At 36.4% G+C, this 21,301-nt stretch overlaps 2 protein-coding genes and 2 long non-coding RNA genes across 10 annotated transcripts; 2 read left to right on the forward strand and 2 right to left on the reverse strand.

The window, feature by feature from the left end:
- Positions 1–305: 305 nt before the first annotated feature.
- LOC124224750 (uncharacterized) lies at positions 306–3,207 on the reverse strand. 4 transcript variants are annotated; one of them, XM_046636957.2, is made up of 8 exons: positions 3,049–3,207; positions 2,621–2,752; positions 1,979–2,236; positions 1,621–1,808; positions 1,441–1,483; positions 1,062–1,229; positions 732–861; positions 306–629 (listed from the first exon to the last, which is right to left on the reverse strand). In XM_046636957.2, exons 3-8 carry the CDS (start codon positions 2,225–2,227, stop codon positions 580–582), a joined length of 828 nt encoding a protein of 275 aa, XP_046492913.1. In that variant the 5' UTR covers positions 2,228–2,236; positions 2,621–2,752; positions 3,049–3,207; the 3' UTR covers positions 306–579. The 4 variants fall into 4 exon arrangements, with proteins under 4 accessions (XP_046492913.1, XP_046492916.1, XP_046492920.1 ...); XM_046636960.2 differs by lacking the exons at positions 2,621–2,752; positions 3,049–3,207 and adding an exon at positions 2,394–2,607; XM_046636964.2 differs by lacking the exon at positions 2,621–2,752 and having other exon boundaries at positions 307–629; positions 700–861; positions 3,049–3,202.
- LOC124224775 (uncharacterized) lies at positions 2,931–16,335 on the forward strand. The gene is made up of 4 exons (XR_006884931.2): positions 2,931–3,634; positions 3,782–3,876; positions 14,946–15,052; positions 15,956–16,335. It is a non-coding gene; the product is annotated as an uncharacterized lncRNA (long non-coding RNA).
- On the reverse strand, positions 6,310–16,200 carry LOC124224718 (sentrin-specific protease 6). 4 transcript variants are annotated; one of them, XM_046636942.2, is made up of 20 exons: positions 15,934–16,200; positions 15,708–15,820; positions 15,449–15,624; positions 13,582–13,815; positions 12,733–13,299; positions 12,390–12,577; positions 12,210–12,252; positions 11,844–12,017; positions 11,516–11,642; positions 11,140–11,349; positions 10,797–10,967; positions 10,536–10,712; positions 10,315–10,466; positions 10,146–10,228; positions 9,622–9,954; positions 9,271–9,538; positions 9,044–9,129; positions 8,654–8,873; positions 8,060–8,493; positions 6,310–7,943 (listed from the first exon to the last, which is right to left on the reverse strand). In XM_046636942.2, the coding sequence occupies exons 1-20, from the start codon at positions 16,176–16,178 to the stop codon at positions 7,820–7,822; spliced, it is 4,125 nt and encodes a 1,374-aa protein (XP_046492898.1). In that variant the 5' UTR covers positions 16,179–16,200; the 3' UTR covers positions 6,310–7,819. The 4 variants fall into 4 exon arrangements, with proteins under 4 accessions (XP_046492898.1, XP_046492895.1, XP_046492891.1 ...); XM_046636939.2 differs by having other exon boundaries at positions 12,745–13,815; XM_046636935.2 differs by having other exon boundaries at positions 11,850–12,017; positions 12,733–13,815.
- Positions 16,336–19,054: 2,719 nt separating the features above from the next.
- LOC124224771 (uncharacterized) lies at positions 19,055–21,019 on the forward strand. The gene is made up of 3 exons (XR_006884930.2): positions 19,055–19,279; positions 20,408–20,534; positions 20,775–21,019. It is a non-coding gene; the product is annotated as an uncharacterized lncRNA (long non-coding RNA).
- The last annotated feature ends 282 nt before the right edge of the window (positions 21,020–21,301 follow it).

A 21,301-nucleotide genomic window follows, 5' to 3' on the forward strand; every position in this document is an offset into this window, starting at 1 on the left:
GTGTAAATTTTATAAGGAAATGAGTGAAGAAATTTCTCGACTGATTAACGGCCATGAAATATCAAGTAACAGGGTGCAGAAGTCCAAATTCTGAGGAATGTATTTGACTTTGTTTCTTTATTAATAATGTAGTAACTACAAGTACACGCTTCTTTAGTTTGCAATTTTTTCGCGTACGTATAAGAAAAACATATGAAAAAAATAACACAACACATTCATCGTAATCGTGTGCAGTTTTCTGATTTTCTTCTTATCGAATTTTTCGTGTTGAAAATACTGCGTATAAAATGCTGACTGAAATCTACTCTGGTATATAATATTTCAGTGGAGGAACTAAAGGTTGGAACAAATTGTGCGCATTAAATGGTATAACAGTTGACCGACACTTTATTTAATGACGACAAAAAAAAAAGACAATTAATCCATTAAAATTAATTATTATAGTTTTCTTGGATTGTGACAGTATCAACGACCTTGTAATACTTAGATAAATGAGAATATTACCTAGGCAATTTGTGTAAAGATGCTAGTTTCATACGAACAATATTACGTACGTAGTCATGATCTAGTCCATGCGATTTAATTTTTCGTTGTCAGACTACTTTGTTCTTCTTCGTAAGTTGATGGAACTGCAACAAATTTTTCAACATCAGTAATTTCATTTTCAAACAAGTATTTGCGCAACAATCAAACACTAACACGTATCTAAATATCTAGTATCTCTAGCCTACTTGGCTTTGTGGAGAACGCTTCGCCGGTCGATGATAGGTGATGAAGTCTTCTTCCATATAATGGTGTTGATCTATCACGATACATTTTCGCCGATCGGCGATGGTCGATGAGGCTTTTATTATAGTAATTCTGAAACCATAAATAAAGTAACTCATTAACGGAAAAGTTTATGAATACCTGCTGGGTAGTTTCAAAAGGCTTATTAAATGGAGGGATAATTTTGGAATACGCATTTTATGTTATTAATTAACTGTATTTTAGTTAGTGGCAAAGCAATCAGTCGAGAAGTACATCAGAATTTAAAAGAAACTCATGTTATTTGTCCTCACATTAAGCAGAAGCATCTTCTTCTTTATTGCGTCAACAGCCATCATTGCCGGAACATTTTTGCAATCATTGGAAAGTTCTGTTTCCTCACGTTGGAAGTAATTCACATTCGTCGATTTTATTTCACCACATTTGTGGAAAGCCAGCTCTCCATCCAGGTATTTGGGTGCCTTGAATATTATTATAAATATCAATAATCATAACGCGGTTTAAGGTTATTAGTTGGATGATAAAAGGTAGTCTAACTATGTCTCCGAAATATCCTGTTCGTTATGAATATTATAAATACAGCTATATCACAATCTTGCGACTGAACCTATTTATCATTTCAAATGGAACGTTTTCGGAAACTCCGGGGGCTGATTAATGAATCTGACTTACGGCCTGCTGTGTCAGCGAATAGTTACCGCTCTTCTTCGTCGGACTGTAAAATATTGAAAAATTTGAGTTAGTGGCTGATGACATAGAATTCATTCAAAAACGCATGCTGTCTAACGATAGAGTAAAAGTTAAATTGCAAAATTGAGCCCCTAAACAGGGTGAGGTTTAATGAGTACTCACCTGAGAAAAGTTGTATATTCTCCAAGGCTTGTATCCATTTCATCCAGAAATAGATTAGTGTTACTTTGTTCACTACCCTCACCAGAACCCGAAAATGGGCCTTGGCCAATTTCGACCACAAAGTTTATTTGAAACGTTTGGTCCGTCACCAAAGAAACATCAGTGTCCGGACCGAACGAGATGTTTGCCTGAAAAAAAAATGTGTAATTATAATTCTGAATTTTAAAAGTCCCGTAAAATTCACTATGATAAAAATTATAATCAATTACCACTGATTTTTTACAATAAAAAATTTTAGTCTATAGCCTATTTTATCAATGTTTTAGAAATGTTGAAAATTACACATAGTATAAGTTACCTGCTCCAATAGATCCTGTACGGTACATTCTTCGTTAGGTATGTCAAAAGTAATTAATCTTTGCTGTCGATTCGGCAAAACAACCAACATCTTTGCTGTGTTTCCATTAATCTGGCGTTGAACAATGCAAGTCTGAGGATTATCAATGGGCTTCTGTACGAATGTAAGGTTGGGACCAGAAGTAGATTTTAAACTATCCGTTTGTAATCCGCTAGTCTGCTTTGGCGATTCCTTTCTTCCATACTCCATTTTTCGAAACTTATGTAATAAAAAATCGTATGTGATTGGTTTTTTCTGCACTTCTCATATATACCAATTTCAAATTCAGAAACAATCCTCGTACTCTGTCGCTGTTAATGTAACATATGTGTAGCGAAAATTATTGTTGATACGTGGAGAGTGATCGAGTACTTACATAGGAAAGAAATAATTTTTGTGATTCAGGTTTTTACGGTTCAGGGATTCACGTAACTTTAATGCTTATTCAAAAGATTCGCAACACACTGTATTTTTTTTTCAAGTTTGGAGATATGTATTTCGCTTAACGCTTAAGTTTTTTGTAATACAAGGAATGGAAAAGCGCAGAAATTTTCTAACAATCTTCTAAATTGAAATATAACTGTGGGTGGAAAAAAAACATACCTCCCAAATCCGACAACGTGAGCAGCGGCTATGTGGGCTTTGCGGCACGTTTGAATTCACCCGTTTTGTTTACAATCACTTTTTTCAGAAGCGTATAATAGATAAATCTATCCTACAACTGACCTACGCTATCTATGTAAACACACGCGCCGAACATTTAGATGTGAGAAATGGCTATGCTTGAATTATTGTACAATATTTTTCCGAACGAATCAAAAATGACATCATAAAATAAATATTATTGTTAGTGGCCGCATGTTCGTTAATATTGGCTGAAGCCACACGTGATCACGAACTTGCTTTTTAGTTCTAAGGTAATGGTCAACGTGTTCTATTTTATTTTACAATTATCAATGTCAATAACTCAACATTGTTTTGATTGCTAAGCACTATTTAGAGATACACCTTTAGAGAATAATAACGCATACCTTAAAGTTGTAATGAACAATTTTTCAAGCTTCCAAAATCCTACCAGCACCCCTTCAGACGATGGTAAATGTATGACGATATTAACGCGACGATTGACTGAAGGACCGTGACGCAATAGGCATAAGTACCACCAATACAAAACCTACAGATTGAGAGACTTGTCGTCCCGTTTGGGCAATCTCAGCAACGAAAAGGCATGTCTAGGTATAAGAAGAAATAGGAAGCAAGTCACTTATCGCCTAATTGCAGATCCGTCTGACTGATGTCGTCAGGCTGGCTATGGTCTTGAGAAGGAATCAATGTTGCGACAAAATCAAATCTACTCGTGAATACTTGCATCAAAAAAGTATAAATCATGCAACAAAGTACGAACATTGATTTCGACCTCGATGTAAATTCTCAGAGCGTCTACACGTTATATTGTTTATTCAAATTGAATTCACACAATGAAGATTGTCAGAAAAATTTTACAGGAAATTTTCATTTGATAATAATTACAGGACGGAATTCAATTCCTGTTATCAATGTCACTTTATTACTGATGTGCATCATGCTGATTGAAATACGCATTTAGATATGTATTAGGTATGCATTTTCATTTTATCTTATGACATAATAATTACATATGTGTACTTTGTTACACAGGTAAACGGACTTCACCATTTTCTCTATAAATATTGATCAAAGTTAGATTTTGACTGATATAAAATGAAAAATAACTTTTATTTACAGGTTTCGAATGAGTCCCCTTTGTGCTTCTTGGCAGTCTGATTGTCGTCATGACTTTCTGGAGTTCGTGTCGGCTTAATGAGCCGTTATAAGTTCACGTAAGTTAAGGTACTCGATTTATTTCGTCAGTAAAAAAATTATTATTACTAATAATCATGAAGATCTTTCACGAATAGGAAAAACGAAGCGAAAACTGGCATGATATTTGAATTTCAATTTTTCTTGAAACTTACTTGTAAGCCTTATCCATTTGGCTGCTCTCATTACAACTAAAAATTTCATCATTTGCCACATTATTTGAATGAACGTAATAGGAAAATTCGGATGTACAGCTCAAGGTTTCTGCGAAAACTGAATCGAAATAACCCGTAAGACGGAATGACGATTTTTGTAAACCACACTTACATTTGAATTCCATCGTTCGTAGTATTTTGAGCTGGTGATGAAGTTTGTCTGACCTTTTCAATTATACTTTGAACTTGCCAGCTGTGTAAAAGATTTTTCGATAATATCAATTAATACGCAATTCCATATATCATATAAAGATAAAGAAGTCAATGGCTAACTTATACCGTTTATCATTTCAACCATATCGTTTGCTTCCTTACTACTCAATTCCTCAAGTAACCGATTCGGTGGAAATAGCGTTTTCAAAATTATTTAGACTTATTCAAAAATATTTTCCGTCAAAAGCATTATTCTTTTGAGTGTGTGGTCTGCAAACATGAAGATAGATAGCAAAGTAGTGAACTATAAAATACAATGAAATGTACAAACCAAGTTCCCTATGCCTCCTGGGTCATAATAAGGTCCGTTTCGATCTCAGATTCTCAACAGTTCTCGAATCATGCATCTTGCACTTGTTGTTATGCAGAACAACAGTACAGGCATTGCCTTGTCGAGATGGATAAGCACCTTGACAATATTTTTGAATTTTACTTCTAGGAGGATGAAATTCATTTCTGTAGAATACGAAACAGTTAGTTATTTAGTGATCCCATTGCGATGTTTGTGTATCTCCCAGAATTGAAGCTACCAATTTGTTGCCACTTTGTGAAACAATCACTGTTTCTTGAGGAATACATTTATATACGACCTTATTCTTGCTGTCCAACAAATAAGAGAAGTTTTCAGTGATTCGATTTAGACATTGGCCATGTTTTAAGCATCGCACTCTTGACTCTGCCTCCGCCTACAAAATTAGACAATATGAAATCGTCACGATATACTCTGGAACTTTTATTTGCAAGTTACCAACTTCAGTTCAACGAAGGTACTTTAGTTCACATTTACAACAGGAGGCTTATTACGTTTTCGGTACGTGACAACAACACGGGAAAAGGTAAACGCATGTCTTTAGCAAAACGTTACTTCTTTGGCCTTTGGAAAACAAAAATGCATTTTCTGCTTTTGTGATCCTGATGACTAGATTCAATCTCAACATTATAATGTTAAGGGGACACCACAGTTTGACGTTACTTCAAATAATATTTGGACACATATGAAACATAATTGACTGAAACGTGGTAAAATCAACTCATTCTACGAGTATATAGCTTTATTACGAGTTTAACTCTCAAGGAAATCGAAAAATTATACAGTTTTACCGATGTGTTCTCTCAGAGGATCAGTATTAGATTGTTACACGCCTGTAATGCGTTCCTTATAGCCAACATCATGTTTAGTGATATTGAAATCGTAGTTATTACAAATAACTGCTATTTTCTTGAATCATTTCTACCAGCAATTAATTAGCACTGTGGAACAAATAGTAGCTAATCATGCCAAACTTTCCGTTCTACTCGTCGACGAGCGACCGAAAAATTATTGTCTCATCTGAATCATCACTGATTGCAGGGATAAATTTTCTGACGTTATTTTTGCGTGAAAGAAAACTGCATTTGAGTTTTATTCAACGTTGCATGCGGAATCACGCTTATCCGTAACATTTTTACATCAGTTATGCGTAGACTTTGGTAGTAGTCAGAATAGTGATATTCTACTCGATAATTTATAGTTGAGAGGCATTCGTCGTAGTCACCATTTACCACCAAACGAAGGATTAAAAGAATTTACAATCGATTAGTATCAAATGTTTTAGTTATATGAATGCATAAACGCGAAGTAATTTGTATACGTAATGACTCAATTTTATTGCATATTGCATTTGTCTACATAATTTAATTTCAATATCATTCATCAATAAATCAACGCAATTGCGTTTGCGCAACTTTTTAAACTGCACAGAGGGGAAATTTACAGTCAGTTTTTGTACGTATCAATATAAATACAATAATTTCGATATTCTTCTTGGCAGTATTGTTTTTGCTATTTCGCCAACGGTAGCCAATCAATATGCATTGTAGAACTGCATCAATGCAGTGAGAAGATATATCACTAAAAATCTAGACTTGAATATTTGAAAGGAGTAAATGAAAAATCAAGACCAATTGTGCAATGTACAATGAAATTATTCAAGTAGGAATAATCAAGAGGCGTGAAATGACATTTATATACAAACGAAATTATAATTAAAGCAAAAAATTTTATTTGAATTTGCAACGCTAAGAATAGAGGAAGAAACGAAAACATAAAAATATAAAACAAAATGGTAAATCAATATTCTAATGACAGTATGACATATAAGTAAATGGAATAAATACCTAAGAAAACTATGTAGTATCGAAAATGCCAAGCATGTAATGGCAGTTCGACATACATAAGTGATACTGTAATAATGATTATACTAATATCCTTTAGCAGCGTTATAAACTTTAACATTAAATTTAGTTATTTAAAATAAACTAAAACTTTGCAAATATTCAAAGACTGATGGCTTAGTTTAGGAACGGCGAACCTCTATGACAATTTATAATTATGGTATATTAAATCTTGAAATTTAAGACGAATCTTACAATGTAATATGTAATATGTAGCCGCCATCAATTGATATAGCATGTTACTTTGCTTAATTGACGAGAAGTGGCTATATGTGTAGGATGAAAATTGTTTGGATACAAAGTTGATTATTTCAAAGATTTCAGTTTCATTATACATAATCATTTATCCATATTGACATCACGTATTCAAATCCGAATACACAAAGTATGATCATTGGTTTTCCTAACAATGTAAAAGTTTCACCTGCAGTTTATAGATATGGTAGTGGTATAGAACAGCCACTCGGAGAAATCTACATTTTGAGTTATTTTTCCGTGCAAAATAGAATGCTTCCTTACACCGCAGGGTGATATGTAAATTATCTATTGCCTGTGAAATTGATGCAGTTATACCAAAGAGTTTATTATATCCATGAGTTTTAGTTCTGTAAACTACGTGTCAGCTTATACGTTCTATAAATGTAATATGCATATAATCTGTATAGGTATGTATGTATTTGCTAACACCACATTCATGCCTGACGGTCAATGAAATTCGAAAATCGGAAAATTTCCGTATACAACGAAATGGATTAGTCGAATTGCTTGACAATCGCCAAAAATATGCGCACATTATTCCTGGCTCTGAATGGCACCAGACTCATCTATATTAATCTACGCGTCATTTTTTACAAATATCATATTCACAGTGTGACACATTGGGCGTCACCTCAAAATTATACCACTTCCAACGCGTGGGTAAAAGAAGAAATTACAAGTAATCAACGGTACGATTTTCATCACAAAAAGGTTTTTTGTTGTACATAAAAACAATTAAAAATGTAACTCATATAAATTTGATAACAATTAGAGGACAGAATTCCTGTTATCAATCACATGGTCACTGTTAGTCAGCATAATGAATAACATTTACCTTTTTTAACTACATATGTATGATGCCCATACATTACGGAATCACCCAATATCCAGTGCCCCATATACAACAGTTTAAATACGCATTTAGATTTGCATTTTGTATATTTATTTGACCTTACGATGTATTAACTACATACTTTATTACATAGGTAAACGGACTTCTCTCTTCCTTCTATGAATATTGGTTAAAGTTAGATTTTTACTGATATAAAACGAAAAATAACTTTTATTTACAGGTTTCGAATGAGTCCCCTTTGTGCTTCTTGGTAGTCTGTTTGTCATCCTGACTCTCTGGAATTCGTGTCGACTTTATGATCCGTTTCAACTTCATGTAGGTCAAGGCACTCGATCTATATCAAATCATAAAGAAATTATTATTAATTATAATCGCGGAAATCATTCACAAACAGGAAAGTAAAAGCAACACTAGAAGGATGTTTCAATTTCAACATTCCATGAAACTAACTTGGTAGGTGCCTTCCCATCAGTGGTCATATCTGTTTGGCTGTTCTCATTAGAACTCAAACTGGATGGGGGAGAATGAGCGAGGATTTGGTTTGTATTACGATTTAGGGCCTCCCCCATTTTCTCCGTGTTCTCTTCTGGTCCAATAGACGTTGAAGAATTATTTCGATTTTCTATCTCGGAAGTTGTCTTTTTTTTACTATCCGCCTCGGACTTTAACGTCTTAATATCAAGGTTATTTTCGGATTTCGGAAGCAATCTTCCCTCTGCAGTCGGGAATGTTAGAACCGGTAGCATGATATTCCTCTCTCCTTTGGTTGCATTCATTAATCTAACTAGTAACTTTGAGAGTTCTTCCCTCTTGCGAGTCACAATGATCTCCTCGAACCACTGTTTCAATGTTTTTATAGGTAAAGTATAATTTTTAATGGGATTCTGAAAATGAATATAATTTTTGAAATACGGACTGGATATTGTCGCTGGTAAATAACTTCAGAGAATATGATATACTCATGTAATTTGTAATGAATAACTTGGTGAATAAATTTGATGGAATTGGTAGTATTTTCACTGTCGTTGAACTGTTAGGACTTACACTAAAAAAACTTTCGACATACTGCAGTACATAAACACCACAATCAGTAAAATTTGATTGTTGTGGAACCTTGGGAGAGGCTCCTTTTATGGTGTCTTTCGAAAATACTTGTTCTGTTCCCATTTTGGCGAGGTATTCACAGCTCAAATAGTCACGTAATGTCGCTACGACTCGGGATCGACTAGCCCCAGCCAAAGAATCAAAGATCAGTATACAAGGACTGGAACAGAATTTAAAGAAATCATATTTATTGTGAACAAAATTAAATATATCCTAACGAAGATACGCATCGATCTAATTCAGAAATTGGTATACCGCTGTTTTCACCGAGGTAGCAAAATTGTGCAACGTAATAATAAATAATATAATGAAAACGAATTTGAAACTCACAGTTTTACAATTTCGTTCTGTACAGGCGTTGGCTCACGCGGCTTCTGAGGGGGTTTGGTTTCTGTTTCGCCGTCCTCAGTTTCGTCCTAAAATTGAAAAATAACATATTATAACTGAATGCAATGGACACAAACCACTCTCGCTGGATTCCATTCACTGACAATAATTATAGAGGGATGATGTAAACATTTTTTACTGAACATGGCTGAGAATTTTCGATAACTCACTTCATCGTCACTCTCCATTTCCATTTCGTCATCATCACCTTCAGCTTCATCTCTCTCTGAGCCTTCATCACCAGGGTCCAAAGTGATAGTTGCAGTAACAGGCGTAATTGTTGTATTACCAATAGTAACAGCTTGTAGCTTCAACTCTTTCGCCTTTTTACTCTTTTGGGTTTTTTTTTTATTTTCACACTCTTTTGGTACTGACGAAATTATTGGCACTTTGCCCACAAAACCAGGGAAACAAATTATGGCTAAGAACCAGTGTGCACTGAAAAAACAGTCTCTTTCAGTATCAGATATTCCTTTTGTTTTACAACGCGATTAACGAAAATTGTATTGACGTGTACTTACTGTTCATTAATAGGAATAACGATGAAATCCTTTTCAAATATATTCACATTTTTAGTCCACTTCTGAACTCTGGCATGACGTTTGGCAGCTGGTGAAAGTGGAACACCAGTGTCTGCGGCAGGTGCGTGTGGACTTGTCAGTCTTTTATAAAAATACGAACTAAATACATGTGTTCTGTTCTGATCCTCCTCCGACAAAACTTCAAGAGTCAAATATCGCAAGTAAAAATCAATAATGACATCGTTGAGAAACTGATCTTCACCTAGACAAGCGTAATCTTCAGTGTTTATTGCGATCCCACCTTTAGCTGGTGGTGGAGGATACACCATTATTCTGAAAAAATATTTATTTTCCATCAAACATGTGGATGGATTAGACTGATATACTGTTTGCTATATATTTAGTTCAACGTGACGAGGAAATTTGGGTAGACAACTCTAGATTTCTAGTATTTGGTTTAGGTTTACGTCAAAACTTAATTTCACCCCTGAGACGAAATAATGATTCTCATGAACCACGCTTACGTTTGAATTCCACCGTTTGTAGTATTTTGAGCCGCGGATGTAGTTTGTCCTGACTTTTTCATCATACTTTGAACTTGCCAGCTCTGTAAGAGATTTGTCGATAATATCAATTCAGAAACAACTTCATACATCAAATAAGGAGATGGAAAACAATGGCTAGCTTACTTACATCCTTAGGTGAAGCTTTTACAAGAATATCGTTGGCTTCCTTACTACTCAATTCTTCAAGTAATTGATTGGATGGAAATAATGTTTTCAAAATTATTTTGGCCTCGTCAGATATTTTTTCCGGTAAGAGCGTTATCCGTTTAAGTGTGTGATCTGGTAACGAGAAGATACATGGTAAAATAGTGAATGATAAAATACAGTCAAATGAGCAAATCAGGTTACCTTTGCCTGCTGGGTCATAATAAGGTCCTTTTGGATCTTGCATTCCTAACAGTTCTCGGATCATGCCTCCTGCACTTGTTGTTGTGTAGAAAAACAGTACAGGCATTGCCTTGCCGAAATGTATAAGCACCTTAACAATATCTTTCAATTTTACTTCCAGGGGGACAAAATTCGTGTCTGTAGAATACAAAACAGTTGCTGGTTTAGTACACAATGCATCGCGATAATTGTATATCAAAGTTCGGTATGAGGCAAACTTACTGTCTTCTAGAAGTGGTACTCCCAATCTGACACCACTTTGTGAAATGATTACTCTTTCTTGAGGAATATATTTGTACGATCCTATCCTTACTGTCCGGCATATAAGAGAGGTTTGCGGTGCTTGAATCGAACCATCGGCCATGTTGTGGGCATCATACTCTCTGCCTCCACCTACGATATTATATATTGCGTAGTCCTTACGATATAAAAATATTGAAGGGCTTTCTTAAATTGAGTCGTTTTTTTGCGAATAAATTCACAATGAAAATATCATAAGTTCTCAGTAAATCAGAAAATTCTCGGCATTATGAAATTTGAGGACAAATATTGTATTGTTGCATACCTTTAATGCCTTCCTCCTGGCCAATATCATATCCAATCATACTAGAAACGGAGTTGTTAGTAATGACTGGTTCCTTTTCAGAAATCATTTCTATCTCGATCTGATTGCGTGTGTGACCAGGAATGGCTGACATAGGATGACTACTTCCTAAAGATTTCTTTATTTTTCCTTCTCCTTGGTCATCTTCATCCGATGATATGGTGAGACACTCTGGAAAAAACATTTTCACTCTAGATAACTCCATTTTCAACTGACTAACTCGGATCAGCATAGAATTGTACAATACAAAGATAATTTTTGACTTGAAGTAGATTAAATAAAAATTTTCAATTATGATACACCTATGTACTTTGGCATATTGAATTTCTTAATTTACCTGGTTCTTTGATAAGCCTTGCTTTAGGTGCAGGTCGACCTCGTCCTCTACCTCGTTTAGATGGTACTGATCCATCTCGATCAATTTTTAGCGGCCGATTTTGTTCATTACTTTTTTTGTAAAACGTCTAAAATCATTGAAAGATTTATTGATTTACAGAAGACTATATCCATATGTGGTAGTTTCTCAATGGACATTTTTGCACATAGCAATAAAAATCGTTTGTTTACGTCATGAATAATATTATTTCAAGAAGTGTATTATGTTAATAATTTACTTTAGAATTCCACGTGAGTAGCTGAAAAAAAAAAACCGTAATGTTCATTACCCTTACATCAATCGCTAGCATATTTTCCTTTTTAACTTCCAAAGCTATTGTCATGGGAATATTTTTAACATCGTCGGGCAGTTTTGTTTTACAACGCTGGCATCGATTGAAATCAATTGAACTGATGCCACAGTGTTGACACACTGCTAGCTTGCCATCCACATATTTGGGTTCCTATTAATTATAAAATTACTTTATTTATGTCACTTGGAGAATAATACATAACATCTTGTACTAAAACAACTTCCATACAATTTTTCAGCATGGTTGTAAATATATCATCACTGTGCAAATGTGCAAATCTATCATTTTACATTGCACACATTTGAAAATTACATAAAACATGTTTGATAAATTTAAACTCACCTCATGTTGTGTAAGTGAGGAGTTGCTGTTCTCCTCAGAAGGGCTAAAAAATGTTAATAATTTTTTTTAAACAAGCGATTATAAAGTAAAATTAACGAAAAGAAATTAATTTTATTTAACAATGGATTGAAAATGATATTTTTAAAACCTTATAAACCAGTGATTGGTTTATTCGCTCACCTGAACACAGGTGAAGAACCACCAGGGCTTGTGCCCAGCTTATCCAGAGATAGATTACTGTCACTTTGTTCACTACCTTCACCAGAACCTAAAAATGTGCCTGGGCCAGCCTCGACCACAAAATTTATTTGAAACGTTTGGTCCGTCACCAGAGAGACATTAGTGTCCGGACCAAACGGGATGTTTGCCTGAAAAAAAGTATGTACTTATAATTCTGAATTTTACAAATCTCGTAAAATTTATTATGATAAAAATTGTGTTCAGTTGCTACTGATTTGTTTAAAAAAAAATTTAGTCTATAACCTATGTTATCAAGGTTTTAGAAATGTTGAAAATTACACACAGTATAAGTTACCTGCTCCAATAGATCATGTACGGTACATTCTTCATTAGGTATGTCAAAAGTAATTAATCTTTGCTCTCCATTTGGTAAAACAACCAACATCTTTGCTGTGTTCCCATTAATCTGGCGTTGAACAATGCAAGTCTGAGGATTATCAATGGGCTTCTGTACGAATGTAAGGCTGGGACTAGAAGCAGATTCACTCTCTGTTTGTGATCCACAGCTCTGCTGCTGCTGCTGCTGCTGCTGGCTCGTTTTTGCAGGTTCCTGGCTATTAAATTCTTGTGAATCAACTTCCATTTGCTGCTGAACTGGAGATGGTTGAAGTTGGTGTTGTTGCTTCTGATGAGGTGTCATCATCATTGGTTGCCTCTGAAGTTGGGCCTGCTGCAGCGGTGTCAAGGTCATTTGTTGCTGCCTCTGTTGTCCAGCGTTTGGCGGGCTTTGGAGGCTTGGTGCAGGATTATTTGATATTTGTTGTCTTCGTTGTTGATTTGTGGCTGACATTTGTTGCCGTTGGTGGTGTGTCACATTTGCTCCCATTTGTTGCTGTCTTTGTGGAAGATTCTGTTGAAGTATTTGTCTTTGAAACTGTGGTAACACTGCCATTGGCGATTTCTGAAGCTCTTTGAACTTTGCAACTTTCTCTCTCTCACTCAGATATGCCTCTTCGGTTAGTTTTCGGGAATTTTGATTTTTGGGCATTTGCAAAGGTACAGAATTTCTTGGCAGTGGTGTGTCTTGGCGAATTACATTCCGAACTTGTCTACCTGGAGTTTTCGTTGCATCTGATCTGTTCGCCACAAACATTTTTGGACGAAATGTAGTATTAATATTCCTATTATTTACCAAATTTGTGTTAAGTAGTCGATCTTCTTGTGGATTAGCTATATTCCCAGTGTGTTGTGGACAATTTGAGGTTGTTGCCGCTGCCGCCGCTGATGCTGCTGCTGCTGCAGCTGTTGCATTAGCCACCAATTGTTTATTCTTATTCTGATACAAACGGGAAGGTGATTTCTTAGTCACTGGAATTAATCCAGGTTGTTCGGATTGAATGCGTTGCGTTGGCAGATTCAACGATACCTAGCATCAAAAGATGATCACGTTTTGAAACTGTTTTGTGTAAGGAATTTATCATTACTGTCAATATTATTTTGAAAATTCAATGAGTTGATAATCTACTCTACCGCTACTAATATGACGTAGAAAGCAAATGCACACGTGCGATCTGAAATTGAAAAAAGACTGAGGTTTTAAGTAACACTACGTTATAAATCTTTTCATAGCACAGGACACTTTCCCAAACCAAAATCAAATACAAGTTCTACCAAAAATATAAATAATCACCCGCAATGCTGATCCAGTAAACAATATCGAATTATTCGGAAGCATTTTGTAGGTTTTCTACAGAAATAAGTGTATGGGAAAAGCTATTTCCATCCAATTGCAGCAGATAACTTTGCAACTGGGCATGTTATCTGCCCCAATCAGAAATTACTGCACATTCAAAGCTTCAGCAGAGCACTTCAATGCAGTGATTTGGTGAGGAACTATAAAAAAAAGTCAGGCCCTAGATAGCTGAACGTATATAAAACAGACTGAGAGAAGAACAAGCCTTATTTTCATGACTTCTCACTTATTCTACGTCATACAGAAAGGTTTACGTTAGCCAACAAGTACGATAACCAGATCACCTATGTCTTTTCAATCACATTCACTACAGCAGTTTTATGAAATTGCAAGTAATAAAAACTATCTTTGCGCTTCATCATACTCCTTTTACATAACAATGATAACCGATAATGTTATCTACTTTTTTCAGACAATACTCGAATCTTTCAAGTTTAAGGAAACCTGATTTATCACATTCATGTCCTACTTTTAAATTGAATTATAAGGTCTATTTCTAAATTCAGTAAATTAATTTTGAACATAATTCCTAGCTTTCAAGTATATCTTTTCAAATCATTTCTACAGTTAAGTTCAAGAACTACGAAATATGTTATGAAATTATGATACAAGAACAATAACACTGACATCTGCTTAGTCAAATTGATATTTTCAATTGATGTCCCTAATCTCTTCTCATTTGATACTTAAAGTAATTTAGTTCTGTCATGTTGCACTCAATGCAATTACAGTCTATCTAAATATTGATTGATTCGACAGGGTTCGTACGCTTTGTAGAATCTGAAATTCTCTAACTTTTCCAGGTATTCCAGATTGAAAATAGGATTTTACCAGCAGCCTTTCAAGAAATGTGCCACTGATGAATGACAATTTTTTTACACAGTAATACTAATACCTTCAATATTACCAGGTAAATATCTCACTTTCTGACATTACAGTCTTATTTTCGTATTCCCTAACTTTTCCGTGCTATAAGAAATTCCCTGAGTTTTCCCGATTTTCCCTGTGCGTACGAATCCCCTTGGAACCACGATCTGCTAAATACCACAATTTCACATGCCAGAAAGAATACGTATGAAGAATAGTTAAGAATGATACAAGAGTAACGATAATTATTCAATCTACAAAATAATAACAAGTGCATGGTTTATCCATGAGAGTATAATGTATGATAAGTAAGTAATATTGAAATTCTCTATGTAATTGGGAAATGGAATGTAAAAAAAAAAAGAAGTAAAGCCATGCTCAGATTTGGTTCTAATAATTTCAAGAACGACAAAAATGATTCCAATAAAAAATAGCTTACGTGAGGCTGAGTGTTGGTTGGTGTTTGATTCCTAACAAGCCCGCAGACTTGAGTCTTGACGGGAGTCGATGTGTTCTGTTTCAACACTGTGTCAAAATTAATATTATTTTCTTGCATTTGCACCCATTGCATACTCTGCCCTTGCAATGTATTATTCAATGGTATCTTTGGAGAACCTAATAACAAATGTAAGCTTTATAGTGCCACAGCATGATCAATACCATTACGTTTTTGTCTCATATTAAATTTTATCATTTACCTCTGTTTTCCACATTAACAACATTCTCCCCTATTAACTGAGCACTGACAGTGTTTTTTATAACGTTGTGCGACTGTGATACTTCGTTTGTTTCAATTATATAAACGTTTTGCCTGCAATGATAAAATTGTAACAAATCCTTTAAAAATTACGTCATCTTATCTGTTAACTTTGTGTGACTAATGCTGTTGGTGATGCACAGGAATAATTTCTATTTTTTATTTACCGGTGATCGATATGATTTGTAGGGAGTTGCCCGCTGATATTAATCGCCTGTGGACCAAAAACTGCCTGTTCACTGGTTGGAGCTGCAGTAGTGTATGTGAGCAGTTGCGGGGAACCATTTAATCCGTTGTTGAAATCCTCAACAACAAACTGGACGTTCTGTCCTTCCACTGAGCACACTCGTTGAATCTCTTCAAGGGTTACTGTACCACTAGGATTGGTCACAATGTTATAATATTGTGCCATATTATTTCAAAGCTAAGCGATTTGTGTGCAGGAGTGTTTCCTTTCTATTGATCTACCAGTTTCAATGTTGTAATAATTAGTTCCCTCCTACATTCCATAAGATTAGTGACATGTCGTAGTTCACTGATGTCATCATAATATAATCTGTTGATAAAAAGTGAAAGAAAACGCATGAAAACTGATGAAAGAAAAACAGGGAAGGGTCTTAACAATATGAATAATTTTTCACAACACTGTAATCACTTAGTTTCGATACAAATTGCGGTCTTTACTCAATAGAAATGACATCTCCGTTTGCAAACATTATTTGATAATGAGTATTCATTACCCAAAGTCAAGAAACAATTACGTACTTAGAATTCACTCAACTTAGGTTTCTTGGCCATCAAAATTTCACAGAACAGTCCATTTGACAAACAGACTGTTATACGAATTAAATTAATCTTGACCTAGGTTTCTTAAGGCAATATTTGGCTGTTTTGTTAAGGTGATGCAACTGTGACGCTTGATTTCAGACTGTCTGATTTCTAGCAAAAGGAACTAACATTGTGTGACAATAAACTCATTATCGATAACATGACCTAAAATTTGGAATTCTATGTGATCAAACAATGGAGGTTAGCGGCTTTGTGTAAGATGAACTAAAGCCTTAATTATATAAATCTGAGTTTGTTATGGTTTCATAACATCTAACAAATACTAACTTACTTAAGATACTATATACTCAGCAAAGTATATTTAACAGAGAAATGCGAGGGTATTTTTTACCTGTCAAGTGCTTAACTATCGCATATATTCGTGCGCGTTAAATCAAGCAGTCAGTACACAAAAAATGACTTATGATATATCAAAGTAATAAGTTTTTATTTACCTACATTATAGCATTCATTATACCTGCAAATTGTCGTCTACCTGTGCACGAAGTTTTTTAATTCATAATTCATTTATCATATGTAACCAACCGTGGTTGCCAAGATTTGTGAACAAATAACGTGATCACGAAATTCTATGAATCGATTATTAAACTTTACCTGGATACCATGTGACGTTTAGTCTAGCAATTGGATACGGTTTATGATGAAAAACCTCGTGTTACGCGAAAAACGATTCGAAAACCAGATGTACATATGCCATAACCTAAAAATTACAAAATTCAAGATCCGTTGGAAGTACGTTTAAGTGAATTCGCGTAGATAGTTGAAAAAAATCAAGGATGTACTAACACATTACCAGATCGAATAGTCCTAATAATGTGAGATAAGCACAACGAAAAATCGCACGGTGGTTCCAACAGGCGAGCAGCAGCACAAGTAGCGACGAGCAGCAAGCGGTTCCATAACCTCGTTATTGTCTAATACGTTTACGTTCCGTAATTCTAATATCTTTTATTTGTACACATTAAATGTTACCGCGAATGAGACGGCGTAAAATAAATGTGCGTAAATTGAGCATGCGGCATCATTTGACTGTAAAATTTCAGTCATACCGTTGACAGTAAAAAGGTTCGTCGGATACATGACCGAAGGGCAAATTGTACTTACAGTTGTTTCAACGATGAAAAATCGAACTTGTTCCGACGCGTGAAAATGTGATTGAGACAGCAATACTTTTGCGCTTACTTTTTCATATTTCACATAAGTAAATAACAACTGCACTTCGCCATTTTATGTATTTCATATACGTAAACGAATCGCAAAGCAGGTTACCAACTCTATTCGGCTACGCCATTGTACTTGCCACTTCCGCTCTCCGTTTGGGAAGGCTCGACGCGCGAACCGACGAAATCATAGAATCTCATGCAGGCGACCCGTGTGTACACAATTCGTTGGACAACGGCCGCATTCTTTCCTTCGATGTTTTCTATACTTGTACTCGACTGAGGAATATCAATAACCCTCTGCCACGAATTCAATTCGCTCAAGTCAAGTGCGCCACAGCCCACATTGGGCAAGTTCGAAATGCAACGAATTTCCGCAATAACCGAACGATGTTCACGCGCCGCACCGCTACTTGTGTTGCACTAAGCGTTGACTGAAGAATATGAAGATGGATACCCCTGGGTAAATTTTTGTGACCAGTATTCGTCGGGCAAGTGGGCCCAGGTGGGCCTGGGAGCGTAGGAGGGTTCTGCTCTATCGACTCTACCTAACAGGCTCGCACCGACATTCGTAGCAGCCAAAGTAGTGTCGGTATGAAAGCTTAAGGTTGAGTCAGTACAAAGTGAGTACGTAGGACTATTTGTCGACTGCGACTTAGAAATGTCGATCAGCTCGATCATCCCCGTGGAAGGACGACTAACCGCGTCCGCCGCCAACCGCCTCCTACGACCACCGCGTCCGTCGCCAACTACCACAACCACCGAGCACTGCCAACCTCCGTCAACTACCTCTTCCCACCTCCACCCTCCGTCATCGGCCGCGTCGACCGCGACCCCGTCCTCCTTCTCCTCGGCCTCACCAAACGACATCATCATCGTCGTTGTCCTCCACGACCACCGCCGATCACTTTCGGCCACCTCCAAACACTTCCTACCCCCTCCAGCCGCCGCCAAACACCTCCTGTCACCTCCAACACCTCCTGCCATCTCCGTCCATCTCCTACCACCCCCTACCACCTCTTGTCACCTCCTGCCATCCCCTGCCGTACCCTACCGTTTCCGGACACCGCAAACCACCTCCGACCACCGCAAGTGAAGTACCTACGTTGGGTAGTGAAGCAGAATTGTTTTTCGAAAAGTATTCGTACGGCAATAAATTCAGAGTAACTCTAATACATCAAGGATGCGCTAATTTTTATCGACGTGAAATGAATACTCCGTATGTGAGACAGTATTTAACGCAGTGTCCTGATTTAAAGATCTAAAAAGGTGATTGCGGGCGATTTTTTTTTTCTTTGATAGGTAGAGATAGAACGAAACTTCTCGAAAGTTCAAGTCTATTTTGACACACAATTGAAAGGTACGAGCAAAAATTTGTATCATCCAACTGTCGCAGAACGGCAGCGTTATTAGCTGACCCATTAACTGAAGAATGCATCTTTAATCAACGGCTGCCCATCGAAGGGCCCAGCCGCTTGAGTCTGGAATCGGCAGGAAAGATAAAGTTTGTATTTCTTATCTGAAATATTAGAACTAAAATCATTATACAAGATATCATATCATACATCATACATTATACATAGTATTGAAGTTCGAAACCAAAGTTTGGATGTTCGGATGTTCAGAAAGTGAAGTGACCCAAAAATTTTTTTCTCTTGACGTCATCGATCTATAGTAATCGAAAATCAGCTAGCGGAATTCCTCAGTCTGGAAACAACCGCGCAGTAGAGCGGACGTATGAAAATCGCGCTCCGCAAATTTCGAGTACCGGGTTCTGTACCTCCTGGATCTTGCGCTCCAGGTCCGCTTCCTGGTGGAACTCGAGTTCCAGAACAAGCGCTCCATAATTTCTATGCTCAGGCTCGGTACCTGGTGAAACTCGACTTACAGGACAAGCGCCCCGTGGTTCCTGCGCTCCGGGCTCGCTACCTAGTGAAACTCGACTTCCAGGACAAGCGCTCCGTAATTTCTGTGCTCCAGGTCCGCACCTAGTCAAACTCGAGTTCCAGGACAAGCGCTCCGTAGTTTCTATGCTCCAGGTCCAGTACCTGGTGAAACTCGACTTCCAGGACAAGCACTCGGTAGTTTCTATGCTCCAGGTCCGCTACCTGGTGAAACTTGACTTCCAGGATAAGCGCTCAATGGTTCCTGCGCTCCAGGTACGCTACCTGGCGAAACTCGACTTCCAGGACAAGCGCTCCGTGGTTCCTGCGCTCCAGGTCCTTGACCTGGTGACTTTTGACCTTCAGGACTAATTTTCCGTAATTCTGGCTGTCCAGGTCCATGACCTGATGACTTTTGACCGTCCGGACTAATTTTCAAGTTTACAAATTTGATTACTGAAACCGTCATGTTTTGAACTATCAAACCAATATGCATGCTTCAGATAACATTTTGAATCGGAAAAAAAATCGAACGACCAGGATCAACAATTATATTTAATCTGAATTTTTTTAAACTTGTCACGTTGAAAATAAATTATTTCAATTCATTTTTCGCGCAAGCACTAATTCAGTAGTTATAGATGCGCTAATAAAATTTATTATATTATTATGTAATTAATTAACTATATTAATGCTTACACAATATTTCTGATTTGTTTTTATGCTGAAAATATTTATTACTATTCAAGGTATAACCCGAGGTGGATAGCGGTGGTCGTTTGAGGTGGTTGGCGGTTGTTGGAGGTGGTTGGCGGTTGTTGGAGGTGGTCGAAGGTGGACGAGGAGGAGGACGAGGAGGACGAGGATTTGTGCTCGGTGAGTTTAACATTTTTATAATATTTAATGGCAATTATAATTATATTTTATTTGAAATTTTTCAAACTTGTCATGTTTACAATAAATTATTTCGATTCATTTTTCGCGCAAGCACTAATTCAGTAGCTATAAATGCGCTAATAAAATTTATTATATTATTATTTGATTAATTAGTTGTATTAAAGCTTACACAATATTTTTGATGGATTCTTGTACTGAAAATATTTATTACTGTTCAAGGTATAACCCGAGGTGGTTGGCGGTGGTTGTTGGAGGTGGTGGGAGGTGGTCGTAGGTGGTTGACGGTGATGGAAACTACGGAGCGCTTGTATAACAATATAATAAATTTTATTAGCGCATTTAAAGTTACTTAATTTGTGCTTGCGCGACAAATGAATTGAAATAATTTATTGTAAACATGACAAATTTGAAAAATTTCAAGTAAAATATAATTATAATTGCCAATAAATATTATAAAAATGTTAGACTCACCGAGCACAAATCCTTGTCCTCCTCCCCCGCCTTCTCCTCCTTCTCCAACCATCTTCTATCACCTCCCACCACCTCCACCCACAGCCAACCACCTCCAACAATCACCGCTATCCACCTCGGGTTAAACCTTGAATAGTAATAAATATTTTCAGCATAAAAACATATCAAAAATATTGTGTAAGCATTAATACAGTTAATTAATTACATAATAATATAATAAATTTTACTAGCGCATCTATAACTATTGAATTAGTACAAACGAATTTCAAATGTTA

Source organism: Neodiprion pinetum, chromosome 1 (assembly GCF_021155775.2).
Source record: "Neodiprion pinetum isolate iyNeoPine1 chromosome 1, iyNeoPine1.2, whole genome shotgun sequence".
Lineage (NCBI taxonomy): Eukaryota > Metazoa > Arthropoda > Insecta > Hymenoptera > Diprionidae > Neodiprion > Neodiprion pinetum.